Here is an 18005-nt window from a genome sequence, read left to right as displayed (position 1 = left end):
TGTAACTCAATGTCAAGCCTGCGTATCATTAAAAACAACAGACACACCATGCTTTATGTATATACAGTAGAAGGCACTGATTATCAGCTAACTGCCCTGGATGTCTGTCCCATGAAATAACCTGCAAAATAGGTACACAGGTGAAAAACTGTTAATTCAACTGAAATTAAAAAAATGTACCCATACGGGTTGTTAAAGCAAGTGTTGACTTTTACATTGAAAGGCAAAGCCCAATGAAATGAATATTTTACTTTGTGTATTTTCACTCAACTTCTTTTTGTATATGGTCGACTTATTGACTGTTATGTGGAATCCGTCAGAGGTCAAAGCATATTTGTGTGGCACTGCCCATTGAAATGAACAAATACAGATATAATTTGGAATCGCATTTTATTTTTTCCACACAACTTATCTTCTATTCCATCTTATGTACGGTACCCATAGGCTACGGAAATGATGGATGGCTGCCAGTTATTAAAACTTTAACATTCCTTTGTTTTGACACATATTCCACCCCATTACACATTTTGCATACAGTTTAAGAAAACACAATCAGTAAAATTTCTGCTAGGGAATAGGGATGGGAATTGATTCTCTTTATTGATAACGATGACTTTAGCGATTCTGCTTATTGGTCTAATTCTTTATCAATTCCCTTACTGATACTGCCTAGATTACAATGCACATGATGTCGTTGATTTGCAATGAGCAACTGTCATTTAACACACATTTAAACCTTATGTGTACACACTATTAAACGTTACCTTATGTGTACACACTATCTGAGAGGGTGACCATTTCAAATGGTCACCACCTTCCAATCTTTACAAGAGTTGTGGGTCACTATAAGATTAACCAGGCTCCATATATTGTTACTTCTCCCAAAGTTTATTTTTCATAAAGCCCTTTACCCACATACGGTATAAACAAAATATTGCCTCAAAATTCACTCCTCTTGCATGTTGAGTGTAATTCCGGCTTTTTCTGCAGACCTGAGAGGAGCCACAGGATTGAACATGGGTCGCTGTCGCCTAAGATGCAATTTGTCGTAGCTCATTTCAAAGTCCTTCTTGTTTCCTACGATAACATCCAAGCTACCCCATCGCACGTCGTACCCATAAGATGCCAGTTTCTGGATGCGATAGAGCACAATCTGTGTGGTGAGCTCCAGCACATTGGGAGACTCTTTTATCTGTTCCATGCTCACTCCCACGTCCATCAGTCCCTGGAACCGTGCAATCAGGGTAGGCACGGAATAATACAATATGGTGGGACAGCGCATTACTATGTCCTTGAGTTCTTCCTTAGTGCAAAGGAGAGCTCCCTCAATGTAGCCCAGGGCATGACCCATGGCCTCTGGCTGCAGCTCCGCCATCGAGGCCCTAAGGCTTGAGACCAGTTTTAGGAGCTCCTCTGTAGTGAAGCCCTGATCCCGTAGGAAACCCAGGCTGTCCCTCCAGGCCTCGACAGGCCGCATCAGGATGTATGGGTTCTGGCTGAGGAGCTTTTGGAGCCAGACGCGCACATTGGCCTCATCTCCGCCCAGGTCCAGGTAGGTCTCTCGCAGCGTGTGGATAACTTCCTTGTTCATCTCCACGGGCTGGCTGAAGCTCTGAGGGGCACTGGCCATCAGTTTGCCTATGATTCGTTTGCTGAGGCACAGGCTCTTGAGATACTGGATGTTGGCCTGTTGGTTGGCATGGTGGGTGATCGTGAAGAATGAGGCGGGGAATTTCTCGATGATGCCTATCAGCTCACGCCTGTTGGGGCACACGGACATCCACAGGTCCCGCTGGGCCGCCACGTCCTCTGGCCGACACAGGACAGCTTCGGGATGCGCCTCCAAGACCTGGGCAATGGATGCAGTGTCTGCGCCCATGTCCCTCAACAAGTCAGCCATTTCGGACACGTATGACGTGTTCTCAGCCAGCACCCAGCCTTTGAACTTGCGCACCTTACGGATGTCTACTGACAGTTCATAGAGTGCATCCACTGTGTGCTGGTTCTCCACTCGCTTGTTATTAGGAGCAGTCACGGTAGAGGTGGAGGCAGCGGAGGGAGGAATGAAGACCCTCATTCTTTGGCAGTAGGTGCACAGGGACGCGGTGGTGGCACGGAGCATGGTTGCCAGTAGAAATTTACCAAAGTGCAGATGATCTGTGGTACAAAAAAAATAATTACTTGTTTGTTTCTGTTATCTCTTGTGCTGAATGTCTCTGCTATTGTGTCAAGGCTGCATAATATTTAAAGCCGCACTATGTAACTTTTTTTAAAATAATAAAATGTAATTTTGTCCAATCTGTATGGTAGAGTATGTTAATACAATATAACGTATACAATTGGGGTGGTTGTATTTTGTCTACCTGCTCTTTTATTGAGACATTTAGATCGAGTCAAATGTCATGTCTCACCTAGACACAGGATCTGACATGAATTTTGACCTGATGGTCAGGATTAAATGTATCCCCTGAGCAAGCCAGCAGGCTCTGTTAGCTCAATGGTAAATGTCAGCACTTGTGTAGGAAACCAGGTTCAAATCCGGGGTAAGAGGAAAGTTACATATACTAGTGCAGCTTTAACTACCAACAGAAATGTAACAATAATGTTAATTTGCAGTCTCAAGCCTGCAAGACTACAACATACAATGTGTTCCAATCAGTGGTGGAAAGTAACTAAGTAGCGCTAATGCACGCAGCTGTTTGACAGGCTTTATTTTTATTTCTCATTAGCGCGTGTCCGTTGTCCTTCAACAACACAGTGGCAAAAGCGGGTACGCGTCTGCGGGCAACTAGAAGCAATAGGTTATATAATATATTATTATTGCCCTGGAATGTCAGCTCCAAAGCCCGTACTTCTCCAAACATGATGCTTACCCGCGTGCCCCAAATGTTTACTCGTTGTCCGGCGTGTTTGTGCAATGTAATAGTCCATAGTTTTCAATAAAGCAGTGTTTTAATCCCGTCTGTGGCCGAACGCCATCCCCCCCCTCGTTTACTTCCTGTTTACGTTGAGTGTAATTCCGGCTTTCACCGGATGCGCCCCGTCACTACCACCCATTAGGAACTTCCGACAGAATCGGCCACAAACGGGTTTATAACACTTATTTATTGAAAAATATGGACTAATACATTGCACAAACACGCCAGACACTGAGTTAAAATGTGGGGCACGCGGGAAAGCACCTTATATTTTGCATTTGTAAAGGTTTGGAGAAGTACGGGCTTGAAGCTGACATTCCAGGGCATTCTAGGGGGTGGTAGCTAAGACTCTCGTAGAGATAAAACAGGTCAAAATCGATCAAATACATCTACGAGAGATACTGTACTCCACTACATCTCAGAGGCAAATATTCTGCTTTTACTCCACTATAATTATTTGATAGGTTTATACTAGTTACTTTGTAGATTTACAGAACATACATTAACCCCTTCAGCCCTATATATACAGTGTAGCCTACATTTCGGCCATTTGAAAATAGCAGATCTATAAGGTCGTTGTAGATCTGCTATTTTCAAAATAATTTTGTACATTTTATAGATTTGAAAACTTGTGAAACGGGACATTCTGCATAATGAGTATTTTCTACTTTTGGTACTTTAAGTACATTTTCATACCAATACTTTTGTGCTTTTACTCAAGTAAATTTTGTATTTACTTGTAACAGAGTATTTCTACATTGCAGTATTGATACCTTTACTTAGGTAAAAAAATAATTGAGTACTTTTTCCACCACTGACCATATATGATGTACCCGTGATGCACGCCTGGAACATATTAAGAACACGGTGTACTACTGAATGCATGGACACAGTGACAGCACAGCCAAAGGGACGCCTTATCGAGGATCAGAGAAAGCGATGTAAACAACATGATCATTCTGCATTAAAGAGTCATTCCAAAACAAGGATCACATCTTCATAATGTAAATGCTTTACCAGTTTTCCAATCCGCTGGACTTCGAGACGTGTCGTTGTTATGTTATTATGGCCAGCAGTCAGTCAGTCACTCCTCAGCTTTCATAACACCATTGAATGGAACTGCTGTTCACGTTGGTTCTCACGCCGCGCGCACCTCGAGGGGGCGGGGTCGTATCGGGTACGCAGCCGGCGTGGATGCATATTCAATACAAACAAATGGAGCCGAGGTCAAAACAAAAGAGATCGATTTGTGTGAAGCTTGTTCAGTCAATAAAACAGTGTAAAAAAAAAAAAAAAAAGTGTAACCGGTCAGGTGGGCACCGCACCAAAACCATCTGGGCACTATTGATAACTGGGCACCAAAACCACCTGGGCACTAGGGACATGTGGGCACCTGGGCACTAGGGACAACTGGGCACCAAAACCATCTGGACACTAGGGACATGTGGGCACCTGGATGAGTGGGCGCTTAAGGGTGGAGACATCTGGGCACTAGGGACATGTGGGCACCTGGAGAGGTGGGCACTTGGAGAGGTGGGCACTAGGGACATGTGGGCATTAGGCACATGTGGGCACTAGGAATACCAGGTGGCGACCGTTCCGAGGTCGCCGAATTTGCACCAGGGCAACTGTGTTTTGGGGCGAGCATTTTGGTATTCTTTTGAAAAACTTATAGCCTACCTAACATCATGCCAAAAATCTAAAACTAGTTACCAAATGCAAAGTTTTTATGATTTTTGACATATTCCCTCCCAGTTTATAGCCATTTTAAGCTCTGAAGAACCCTCCCCCCAAAACCCGCTCGCCCTGGGTTTAATCCGGCGACCTCGGAACGGTTGCCACCGGGTATTCCTAAATGTAACCTCAGTAAAACTATGCCTAAACCTAACCTTATTCCTAAACGTAACCTCAGTAAAACTATGCCTAACCCTAACCTTATTCCTAACCTAAAGGCCTTTGCAGACAGGGTGCTATTAGACAATCAGGTTTACCGCATGCGAAAAGACGCACGAATCGAACTGGGTTCGATTGGAAAAAAACGCATCGCATCGCCGCACAGTAAATTCGGAGCCGGTGTGCATGTAATCTGAGTTCCCCGAAGTTTCCGCCAGCTCTCGCATACAAACGGGAGGGGCGAGGAAACTTCTGGGCCAGAGCCCTAGTATTTGTGGGCGGGATGTAACTTACGCTCAGAATCTGAGTGGACATGCCTCTTACCGGTCTGAGAGCTGTGCAACTCGTCTAAACAGTCCGACGAGAGGCAAACAGTACACAACAATGGCGCTGCTTCCCGTCGCTCCTATTTACATGCAACACCCACTGCATGTGGATCCCGCCCCCCTTTCTTCATTGGCTGTTGATTTGAATCAGAACGCAGTGGCCGCGCCCCTGCTGAACAGAATCCATTGAAAAATATTTTCTATCAATTATTTGGGGATTCAACCATATACTGGCCCTTCAAATATTGGATTCATTGCATACCGACCACTAGGGGGGCGAGTCCAACTTGTTTGCGATAGGTTTTGAAAACCTTATGCCCATACCTAACACCATGCCAAAAATCAAAAACTTGTCACCAAGTGCACAACCTTCCATGTAGGAAGTAAGGAAGAGGCCCAATTTCTTTCCAATGTGGCTGCGCCCATAGATATATATAAAGGCTAGATGACTCACCCGCGCTGCTGGCCAATGGAGTACGACGTTGCCACATGCAGTAGCGTATGGTGGGTTCTAACGTGGACCGGGCCAGATTCTTAACCCCCCCCCCCCTCGCCCCCCCTCCCCCAACGATGGCTGATAAGTGACAGTCTATTGAGAATTACCATCAGCGTTAATGCAAGAGAGAGAAACGTGAATAAAACACAATATGCAAGTATAATCAATGTATGTTTTTTTATTCTCAAAAGTGTATTTACAACAGCAAAGTTAACAAATCAAATACAGTGCACTGCAGTGCAAACATATAGCAGCCTTGTCTGTTACAGCTTAATACGACGGGGCTTAGTTTGGGTTGAGTTGCGGGCTCGTCGATAGCAGAGAGGTCTGTAGGCGCAACTGCGCCGCTGGAATCCGGGGAGCAGGGGCGCACTGGTATGGTGCTGCTGGCCGCGGCGATGGTTGCTGGTGGTGGCGGGTCTGGCGTTGTGGTGGCTGCTGGTTGTGGCCCCACTGGCCCCTCACCAGCAGCCGCTGGTGGGGCAGTCGTCGCTGGCACGGTGATGAGCGCTGGTGTCCTGGCACTGTCTGCTGCTGTCCTCCTTTGCTGGCGTCTTGCTGGAGCTGGCGGCGAAGTGTAGTAGCATGCTGCTCTGGACGAATCGTTTTTTGGTTGGTGGCTTCTTCATGTTGTAGAGTAGTAGACTAGTCACAAGTCACGACAAAAATGAAATGTGGAGCTATTTCTGGCCCCTCTTTATACTGTTTACCTGGCAAGAGAACCGGTTTGACGGGGAAACTGGTTTTTAATGGCCATTAACAATTAACAATTCGGCCGAATGCAAATAAGCCCGATTTGGAAACAAAGGCGAATTTCTGTGGTTGGCTACAACAGAATAGGGTGAGGGGATGCTAATGTTGTTATGTTGATTTTTTGTTTTTTTCCCCTGGGGAAGCAGGGTTTTACAGACCGGGCCATGGCCTCGGTGGCCCCAATGACGATACGCCCTTGGCCACATGGCGGCCATCTTGCGACAGTCATTCATAACATTATGTCTATGGGGCATGTACTATTGAATTAACCATAGCGTGCTCAATTTTCATCCGATTTTCAAACGGTTTGGTGTGTTGTAAACACCAAAGATGTAGTTATGATAATGCATACTTAATGTTATTTTTTATTTTTTTTACTGCATTATAAGTATGCAGTATCATAACTACATCTTTGGTGTTTACAACACACCAAACCGTTTGAAAATTGGATGAAAATTGAGCACGCTATGGTTAATTCAATAGTACATGCACCATAGACATAATGTTATGAATGACTGTCGCAAGATGGCCGCGGTTGAGCTACGCTTGCGACGCCCCCTTGAGCCATCTAGCCTTTATATATATATCTATGGCTGTGCCTATTCTGTTCTTCAGAGTGTGAAGAACAGCATTGGGCTCCAAGCATCAGCCTGTTGTCTGTGGACGAATAAGGATGGACCTGATTCCCAGCTCACTTCTGAATGAAACCACACAGAAAGCTTTGTTCACTGTTACTGGAACAGCCGACACATCTTGACACGATTGCTGAAAAAGTGATAATAATGATATCGTTATCAAACTACAGCTTCACACAAAAGTATCAAATGTAGCAGATCCACAAGCTCGAAACGTGGTGCGAAGCAACGCATTTTGAGCTTGCAGATCTGCTACATTTGATACTTTTCAATTTGAATCCTGAAAAGTAATAGTTTTGGACACACACACACACACACACACACACACACACACACACACACACAGACAGACAGACAGACAGACAGACAGACAGACAGACAGACAGACAGACAGACAGACAGACAGACAGACAGACAGACAGACAGACAGACAGACAGACAGACAGACAGACAGACACTACATGACCCCTCATGAATGAAACGACACAGAAATCTTTGTTCACTTTACGGAAACATCTGAGATGATCTACTTAAGCTGATCCCTGTTGTGTGGCTATTGAATATAATATGAATACGGTGAATGCTTGAACTAGCTGTCTTCTGTGTGTGTGTGTGTGCGTGTGCGTGTGCGTGTGCGCGTGCGTGTGTGTGTGTGTTTACAAGCATAATGCCAGGCAGATATCCACATATCCAGCCCCATGTTGCGCTGATCAGAGCAATGGTCACCGAGTTATGTCCATTTGAATTGTTAAACACTGCTGTAGTGCCCCATATGTGTGCAATTTTCGGGCCTGTCATGTCAGGCCCCTGAACAATGTTTGTGCCAAGTTTAGTGCAAATTGGAGCAACAGTGTGCCTGTGGCCCCCGGGGGTCCCTGACCTAAATGTGGCCCCTGGTGGGACTAATGTCATGCTAGACCCCTACACAGTGTTTTTGCTAAGTTGGGTATAGATTGGAGCGACGGTGCAGTGGGTGCACCTGTGGCCCCCAAGCCCTCTTTCAGGGTGCTGTTCCTATTAATAGCCCAGCAGATGTGGCTATTTCACCTTCTACCGGTCACAATACACTATAATCTCAATACAACTGAATGAGGTTTTGGGTGGACTTTATACTTGATTTTATTACCTTAGTAAAACTTTTCATAAACACTTTATGTTTTTAATTGCAAGTTTAAAGTCTTTTTTTGAATCATCATGATATGCGTTTAGTAAATTATGGTCCCATTAATTTTAAAATTAATGACAAAGTAGGGTATGTTTCTAGGGTTTCTACTGGTTCTACGGAGTGAAGACCCGCCCTCGCTGTGGTTGCAGCCAAGATTTGAAATCGCTGAAAAACAGGCTTCAAAACAGGTCTGTAGAAACCAATGGCGTCACTTTGTCCATTCTTTTTTACGGTCTATGGTGGCCCCCACATGTGGACTCTGATGTCGCTATTCTGATGGCAGACCCATGAACAGTGTTGGGCCAGGTTTGGTGCAGATTGGAGCAACGGTGCACCTGTGGCACCCAGGGGCCCCACGTGGTCCTCACGTGGACCCTAACGTGGCCTCTGGGGGCCAAACATGGCCCCTGGTGTGACTTATCATGGCAGAGCCCTGAACAGTGTTTGAGGCAAGTTTGGTGCAGATCGGAGCAACGGTACACCTGTGGCTCCTTGGGGCCACACATGGCCCCTGGTGTGACTATTTGTGAACATTGTGAACATTGTTTAGGGGTCATGCCAGACCCCTAAACAATGTTTGTGCCAAGTTTGCCTGTCGCACCCAGTCCCTGGGGGCCACACATGGCCTCTGGTGTGGCTATTGTGATGGCAGACCCCTGAACAGCGTTTGTGCTGTGTGCCTTGCAAGTTACGTTTATGACGTCCATCGTCGACCCACCGACGCCGTCCACCCACCTTCTAGGCAATTTTAATAAAGGATAGCACATTTCAGACAAAATTCAAATCAAAGTGCCTACAAAAAAAAAAAGAAAAAAGAAAATATTTCAAGAAAGGACATTTAAAAGCAACAGTACAAGTGGATTCAATTGTACTAAACCAGGATTTCTAAAATACAACATCATTCATGCATAATGGATTATAGGCTACATAATTATTACTAATTCATACAGAATGGATTTTAGTTTAATTTCTGTATTTAACTTATAAATATACATATTGCTAAGTATTTTAATCAGTGTGATTGATATTAGCCATTTTTAACGTAAACCTATTTTCTTTATGTAACTTAAAATAATAATTTTGTGAGCTTTTATTCTGAAATTCATGGCTCGGGGGGGCGTGGCTTATACCTGTACCAGAGGAGAGGTACCAAACAAATAGGTGAGGCGACAGTGTTCAAACATACATACAGCCTTTTTGGAGTTATCAGCAGCAGCAGAACAGGTGTATCGATGCACGTTGCACACCGCACCAAACAGGTGCTTGTTAAATCTGTCGATATTAAATCTAATAGAAATGGAGTGGAGTCAAAAGTAGACAATATTTTGGTCTTGTCACAAAGTGAGGTCAGTAAGGTCAGCGTACTAAAGTAATAATTCGTCTCCAGCGTGACGCACACAGCTGCAAAATACGAGAAACCCGTGCGTCATGCAGCAAACGAATCACACTTTAGTAGCCTACTTACCCTGACCCAGTAGCCTGAGTAAGATGTAGCTGACTGTTTTCTAACAAGGTGGTGGACCCCCTGTTGCCCGCAGACAGGTGACAGTGGAGCCGTTGATGGTATTTTGAGTTGATTCTGACGTCTTCAATCTACGAGAGTTCACGCCCCATGGAGACAGGGACTTTCTGCACTATGCCCCGTAGACACTCCAAACATGTACAAATTGAAAATAAAGGTGCTTACCCCCACGCCCCAAATGTTAACTGTCGCTACGGGGTAGTAGTTTAATGTAATAATCCATATCTTTCAATAAAGAAGTGTTTTAATGCCGTCTGTGGCCGAACGCCATTTTTTCACCCTCGTTTACTTCCTGTTTACATTGAGTATTATTCCGGGTTTCACCAGATGGGCGCGTCACCGTCACTACCGCCCATTGGGAACTTCTGACAGAATCGGCCACAGATGGCATTAAAACACTTCTTTATTAAAATATATGGGTTATTACGTTAAACTACTACCCCGTAGCGACAGTTAACATTTGGAGCGTTGGAGTAAGCACCTTTATTTTCAATTTGTACATGTTTGGAGTGTCTACGGGGCATAGTGCAGAAAGTCCCTGTCTCCATGGGGCGTGAACCCTACAACTCTCGTAGATTGTAGACGTCAGAATCATAAATACGTCTACGAGAGTTGTATACTACAGCTAATCGGACCATTATTTAGTTGGCATTAGAGCCACGGACCACCATTTGATGACATATAGCCTCTCAGACCCAAAACGTAGTATATTTTGTTATTGTTGGATAAGATTATCTCCACAGTTCCATCAATGCTGTATTGATGTGGTAGAGAGATAACAGGCAAACGTTGATCAAAGTTACGATTCTTCTATATTCTCTAATTGTAATTATACACTTCTTAATCAAGTAATGCAAGATGTTTAACAATAATTTAACTGTTGAGAGTGTAAAATGAAACCAAATGGACCCATAAGGGTCCATTTGGTTTCATTTTACAATCTCATCAGTTACAGATCTAATAAGGGTGAAAGGGTCCATTTGGTTCCCTAACTATCCATCTTTTAGCTGGGGACCACCTGGAACCCCCTCAAGGACCACTGGTTGAAAACCACCGAGCTGATTGTATTTGCAATTCTATTCAAATCAAAGTCTGGTTTATTGGTTTATAAGGTGAAGGAAGTTGCTCTGCTTTCAAGATGTTTGAAATGAATTATATAGGCACATGTTTTAAAACGTATAGTTCTGCAGAAACACAGCAGCATTCTTAGCACCACATGCGTGTTTGTGGCATCCATGAGTAGATGTTGGCCATTAAAACAATATTGTCCAAAATGCAAAGCAGCAGGGAGAAAAGTATTGTGACAGTCTGTGGTATACCTTTTCAGGCAAAATAATCATATTTGAACTGGGGACCCCCCATCCTGACAAGCACTTGGAATGTAGGAGTTGACTTGGTTCCACAGATACAAAATAGCAGCTCACAACAAGCAGCTCATAACAAGCTCACCTTGCAAGGCTATTTTCAAAATGTTTGCCTCTTTCTTATATTATTTGACAATTTGACCAGTTATATAGTATAGTTTGTTGATTACTTTTGACGCAGTAGTGGTCTTTTTCTTTTCTTCTTCTTTTTCGGTATTCAAAATGTCCTAAAGGTCCTTAAATTGTCACTTCACTGTCATCTGGGGACCCCCACAGGCTGAGAACCACTGGTATAGGCTACTACTATAGGCTAACACTACCACCTAGTGGATAAATACGGTACCAACCAAAACCAAGCATTTCAAGGAGACTGAATTCACTGAAGAGACTTGCAGTATGTTTTATATAGCATGAGCCACTGAAGCAGGTTTAAATTAATAAACGTATGTATGCCAAGCTAAAAATGAAACTATGTAAACCATATTGTGCTAACCAAGTAATTATAGCTTTTGAATTGAATAGGAATGTCAGTTTCATTGACATTAAAAAGTCATTGATATAAAATGCAATTCAGACAATAGTAGCCTGGTTCCAGACGAATCTGCCTTTGCAAAATTGCATTGCACTTTAGCCCTCGGCTAATTAGTGTGTCGCGTGATATTGTCTGGCCACGCAAGGCTAAGACAATAGGCTTGTGGATATTGTAATGTGAAAGTCTTTTTTTTTCACGTTTATTAAACCAAGCATGGAAAGATGAAGAACAAATTCTTATTTACAAACTGCGGCCTAGCAGCTTAGTCAATAAGCTACCCAGCAGTGCTTACAAAGCATGAAAAGCCAGAGCTTTTTAACAATGACTTTCACACATGCCTGTCATCTTTTATTCATTTAAAGAAAAATTGAACAAATACAATGGTAACTTACCTTATTGTAGGTTAATTAATTGGGGAAAATTTAGTATACTCTAAATGAGCTTGCTGAGATACAGAAAGCCTCTGGGGAAAATATAAGCAAACGGTTCTTCAGTCCATTTTAGTGACTAAGAAATAAAGCTCCCCTGTCTTCCAGCCTTCTGAACTTTTCCTTCCTTGAAGGACAAAATAGCACTCCAAAATTACCCATAACATACATTTGTCCTTCTCTGGACAATGCATGATGTTCCTCTGTCACCGAAGCCTAATTTGTTCCTCTTTGGATGATTTGTCACTAGATGAGGTTCCCAGCCCTCTGCCTCATGAGATAGTATCTCATGAGGCTTACTCAGGTCCTGCTGTCTCTCATCCCACTGGCATCTGTTATTTCTTTATCTGTAGGACAAGGGTCAGAGAAGAAATACTCCAATTTAAGAAACTATCCTATATAAGAAATTGGCCTAGGAGGACCGGCCGGCCGGCGGACCACGGCCACGTCACTCTGGCCCCTTTTCCACCTAAAGAACTTCGGTTCTAGAACTGGTTCCGTTCTAAATTAGATCGTCAATGGCAGATACAGTTTCCCTTTTCCTTTTTTGTATTTTTGGTTCCAGTTCCAAACCAACTTTTAGGGTTCAGAACCAATTCATTTTCAGAGGAAACACTCTGAACTGGTTCAAAATTTGTCTGGAAAAAAGAATGGAACCGGTTCAACCGGTGGGAAAGGGGCCTCAGACATAACCATAAACAAACCCCATACGCCCATATATAGGCATTTCACTATGACTCAGACATAACCATAAACAAACCCGATATGCCCATAAATAGCCATATATATGAAGATCCGGTTGTCCAGAGCCACATCGACAATGTTTCGACCGCTACTGGGACTTCATCAGACCTGATGAAGACCCGGTAGACATTCGAAACTTTGTCCTCAAATAAAGTTGTTCCTGGGAGCTGCTACACTGTGTGCAGACATCCTTTTCTTCTCTCACATAATACTAATGACAAATCTTGTTAAATAACTAATACATAATTTTAAGTGGTCAAATTTTTGAAAGTTCAAACAAGGCTTCAATGAGTATATTGAGAGAAGGAAAAGGACATAAGGATGCAGTTCTCTGTATAATACAGAGATGAGAGGGTCTGAACCTAGTCTCTCAAGTCAGAGTGTCTCTTTCACACTCTTTGAATAAAGCATTTAAACATGTTCCTCTGTAGTTCATTAAAACGGATGACAATGCAGGAAGAAATTCACTATGAAGTGGCAAAAGAATACTAACCCTAAATTTATAACGGTGAAAAATCTAAAGTCTCAGCATCCCAATAATCTGCAAAATGATAATAGTTTTTCCATTGTGGTCATTTGAGTGTAAGTATGTGTAAGCTGAGTGCCACATTTGGAGGGTAGAATATGGTCTAAAGGTTCAGTACTTTATGCAAAAATTAAGCCAAATAAAATGTGTCCTTTAAAAAATAAAATACTTTTTTCTTCTCTTTTTGCAGATTGTCCCCTAGCTTTTCCTCCTCCCTCAACAGGTAAGACTTTGCCATCACAGAAAAAGACAGATGACTCATGCAGTGTATGGTGTACACCCCTTTGTATCATATGGCCAGTTGGCTACTGTCTACAAGTTGTGAAAATAACTGTAGTTTTGTCATCGTTTTTTTCTCTACACTTTATTAGGAATAGATTAAGAATTAATTATTGATTTCCACTTATTAGTCAACCCTCTTTGCTTCCTGAACAATTTGAAATCCTGAAAGCGTTTGGCCTATTCCAGAGAGCTTTGGTCTTTGTTGATGTCTGATGTCTGTATGTTTGTTGAAAGGGCATTGGTTACAAAGGCTGCTGTTGCCATTTTGTCATGACTGGTATCTTGGAACAAAAATCTTTACTACATTATGTTTTGTTTCTTTTGGCTTATTGTTTGATCCTTTGTGTTCTGTCTCAGTGAAGGCCCCAGAAAGTCTTACATTTCCCCCCTTGCATTGACGATTTAGAAAAGAAGGTAAAACCACAAACTCAACTTTGAAACCTGACAGAACACCAAAGTGCACAAATCAAGTTAAAGTGGACATAAATAGAGTAGTAATTTTGCTAATCTTATTTCAACCTCATTTTCACCCCACCAAGAAAAGGTGGCAAGCCTAGTTTAGCCAGAACCTGGATATAGCTGGAATTCCCTCTTAAGCTTATAATAGTCAATGTTGGTAACTAACTGACTGACTGACTTACTCATAGTATAAACATGCATGCATGACATTCACGGCATCCATGTGCTGCAAACAATCAGCAATTTGTGTCAGTAAAATGTTTAATTACTCCCCCCTTTTCTACCCTCTTGCTGCCTTTTCTACCCTCTTGCTGCCCGATGAATCTTTATTATTAACTACTACTGTTTAAGCTGTACCAATGCTCTCTCTCCCTCTGCGTTTTAGAACAAGCTGTATATTCAGCTGTCTAGGTAATTGTACCGACACTAAATTCAAGTCAAGCAGCAAGTCCTTTGTTAGTTCATAGTTTCCACTGGCAAGATAAACACATTCACTTTTGAAAGAATGACTCAACTTCCAGTATATACTCTCACCAGAACAGAACAGAGATTAGATTACAAATTAAGCTTAATTTATACTCCATTGCACAATGGTGTTGCTTGCCGAAAAGAACTGAGACACATCGTATAGTTGGGTGTAGCAAAATCATTCTGGGAGATGAACTGCAGTATTCGACTATATTTTGTGGGTGCTGTGAATTCTTGACAGTTAGTAGCTTGCTGAAATAAAATGCTCAGTTAGAAGCTTTACTTAACTTGTAGTACTTTATCTTCACTATACTCTATATTTTTCACTGGCAAAACACTGTTTGATGTTGGTTGCATTATATACAGTATAATCTGAAACTTTGAAGGCAAACCAATCGTCATGGGTTGAAGTATATCTTCAATTCAGTGTGATTTTAATGTACAGTCAAATTGTAAAGTATGTTAATTCTAATTGCCAAGAACCAGGAGAGGGTTGCTATTAATAAACCCGTCATTTGCTGCCTCTCTTTGTTCCTATTGATAGACACAGTTGTCCCTTGCCACCAGCAACCAATGAGTGGCTTGATTAAACTCACACCACCTGCTGTTCTCAAGCTATGCGTGGCAGGGCTGAACTCCTGTGTATTTACAGTATGGGATAAGACAGAGATGGGATTTCTTTCAAGGGCTTTCAGACATGATTTCCATATGTTCTATGGCCACCGTCCAACTCTGTCCATTTGAAACACTGTATCTGCTATATGTCTTCTCATCTGCCCCATATATAATAACTTTATCATAAGAAGGAACATCTAATCAGTGGTGTAAAGTAACTAAGTACATGTACTCAAGTACTGTACTTAAGTACAATTTTGAGGTATTTGTACTTTAATTGAGTATTTCCAATTTCCAATACTTTTACTTCTACTCCATTACATCTCAGAGGCAAATATTGTACTTATACTCCACTACAATTATTTGAAAACTTTAGTTACTAGTTACTTTGTAGATTTTTATTATTATTACCCACTTCAGCCCTATATACATTTCGGCCATTTGAAAATAGCCGATCTACAAGCTCACAATGCGTCGCGATGCGACGCATTGTGAGCTTGTAGATCTGCTATTTTCTAATGATTTTTATTCATTTTATACATTTGAAAACTTGTGAAATGGGACATCCTGCATAATGAGTAATTTCTACTTTTGGTACTTCAGTACATTTTGATACCAATACTTTTGTACTTTTACTCAAGTAAATTTTGAATTCCGGACTTTTACTTGTAACGGAATACTTCTACATTGCAGTATTGATACTTTTACTTAAGTAAAACATTTGAGTACTTTTCCCACTACTGTATCTAACAGAGTAGAACTTTTTTTCGGCATTCTCTGTGTTCACGGGGGATGCTCACAGACGCCAACTGAGCACCTGTCCCTTTCTGTCAATTATCCCATCCACTAAAACTGCATTTGTCCTTTTGCTAAAAGTCAATACTTGCGTACAGCCATGCATCACTTCAGTGCTCTAACGTCAAGCTGAGGAGTAAATGACGTGGAAGCAATTACATTTTAATCCACTCAATGTGCTGAGAGCTGCCTTCTCGAATAGCAAAAATGTTTTAATGGCATTCCAGACTGGATACGCAAACACAGTGTATGGGGAAGCTTATCATGTAAATCATTGTTCTTATTCGTGAGATTTTTAGGACTCAACTATATTATATATCTGCCTATTTTGCATTTGGGAGTGTGTAACTTCTGTATGCGATTATACACAGTATAGCTATTTCTTACTCAAACTTAAGTAAATCATTAATCATTTTGGTTTGTTGATGCTGCATAGTAAAATGTATTCACTGTGCAGGTCTAATTTGAAATTCTTCTGGTTGAAAATGTGACAGCTGTACTGGCCTTTCAAATGTTCACAGGCTTTGATAAGCCTTTTAGCCTTTTTTGTTTTTAAAGGAAATTCTTATGCAAAATAGATTTCTAAGTGATAGCTAACCTTTGCGATGGGTTAAGCTGTCTTGGTGGGTACTGAAGGGATGTTTCCTAATTAGAGTTTTTTAAAAAAAGTAATTAGTTTGCATAGAGAATTATTGTTATTCTTCTGTTAATCTTTTGTTATTGCTTCCAGACAGAAGTTTCCCCAAAGGATTCTTTCCCCAGAGCTTTTCTCTGTGTCAAATCTTATGATTTTGTAGAAGAGTCTGACTCTGCATGTAACTATGTAATGATGAACATTTGTTGCTTTGTTGAAAGCCTGGAGAGCGTGTGTGTGTGTGTGTGTGTGTGTGTGTGTGTGTGTGTGTGTGTGTGTGTGTGTGTGTGTGTGTGTGTGTGTGTGTGTGTGTGTGTGTGTGTGTGTGTGTGTGTGTGTGTGTGTGTGTGTGTGTGTGTGTGTGTGTGTGTGTGTGTGAGACGTGTGTGAGACGTGTGTGTGAGATTGCATCTGTTGTGTTTCTGAAATAGGCGCTCATCTTGTCCTTACAAAGGAATGATGAGGAGGGAGTGTGTGTGTGCTCCAGGGGGTCGTGGTAGAGAGCAGGGGTCTAGGGGGGTGAGGGGGTGTCAAGACTTGGTGAATGTGTGAAAATAGACTCCATTCCATCTGTCTGAAAATCTCCCCTGCTGCCGACCCTTAGACTGCAGAGTTTGGTCAGCGCCACCCAGTCACATGGTCAGGCCGAACCCTTCAAAAACCCCAAGCCACACGGCCAACACCTCATTCTCCTCTGTGTGCAGCTCAGGATACCAGCTGGTTTGTGTGTAATCTCTCTCTCAGTCTATCTACTCTGAACTGTGCCTCAGACAGCGTGAACATCATGTCAGACACTGAGGAGATCGTGGAGGAGTGCGAGCAGGAGGAGGACGAGGCAGTCGAGGAGGAGCAGATAGAAGAGGAAGAGGAGGAATATGAGGAGGAGGAGGAGGAGGAGGAGGAGGAGGAGGAAGAACATGAGGATGTAGCTGAAGAAGAGAAGCCCACCGAGGGTCAGGAAGAGACGGAACATGGCGAGGAAGAGTCCAGGCCGCGGCAGAAGACAGCCTTTATGCCTAACATCGCTCCTCCCAAGCTGCCAGACGGTGAGAAGGTAGACTTCGATGGCCTCCACCAAAAGAGGCTGGAAAAGGACTTCACCGACCTGCAGTCCCTCATCGAGCTCCATTTCACCAACCGTCAGAAGGAGGAGGAAGAGCTGGTCACGCTACGCAGCCGCATAGAGCGCCGGCGCGCCGACCGCTCGGAGCAGCAGAGAATCCGCTCAGAGCAAGACAAGGAGCGCCAAGAGCGCCTGGCAGGGGAGCGATCGAGACGGGAGGAGGAGGCGGCCAAGATCCGCGCAGAGGAGGAAGCCAAGAAAAAGAAAATCTTCACCAATAAGTCCTTTGGGGGTTACCTGCAAAAGCAGGAGCAGGGCAAGAAGGGCAAGAAGCTAACGGCCCGCGAGGAGAAGAAAAAGGCGCTGTTGGAACGCCGTAAGCCCCTC

General features: G+C 42.9%; 2 protein-coding genes across 2 annotated transcripts in view; one reads left to right on the top strand and one right to left on the bottom strand.

Moving 5' to 3' along the window:
- Positions 1–946: 946 nt before the first annotated feature.
- Positions 947–2978, bottom strand: LOC308079591 (transcription termination factor 2, mitochondrial-like; the record flags this gene model as incomplete). The annotated part of the gene is made up of 2 exons (XM_080421141.1): positions 2874–2978; positions 947–2157 (listed from the first exon to the last, which is right to left on the bottom strand). The coding sequence occupies exons 1-2, from the start codon at positions 2929–2931 to the stop codon at positions 947–949; spliced, it is 1269 nt and encodes a 422-aa protein (XP_080277267.1). The 5' UTR covers positions 2932–2978.
- Positions 2979–17339: 14361 nt separating this feature from the next.
- The window catches only part of tnnt2c (troponin T2c, cardiac), a gene marked incomplete at its 5' end in the record, with an annotated part of 2909 nt that continues 2243 nt past the window's right edge, over positions 17340–18005 (top strand). The window contains 1 exon segment of the mRNA XM_080421380.1: positions 17340–17994. Coding sequence (XP_080277506.1) covers positions 17340–17994 — 655 coding nt within the window.

The sequence above is a fragment of the Gymnoscopelus braueri genome (assembly GCF_963280865.1).
Source record: "Gymnoscopelus braueri genome assembly, chromosome: 23".
NCBI classification, from domain to species: Eukaryota; Metazoa; Chordata; class Actinopteri; order Myctophiformes; family Myctophidae; genus Gymnoscopelus; species Gymnoscopelus braueri.
This window is presented reverse-complemented; position numbering and strand designations above follow the sequence as displayed.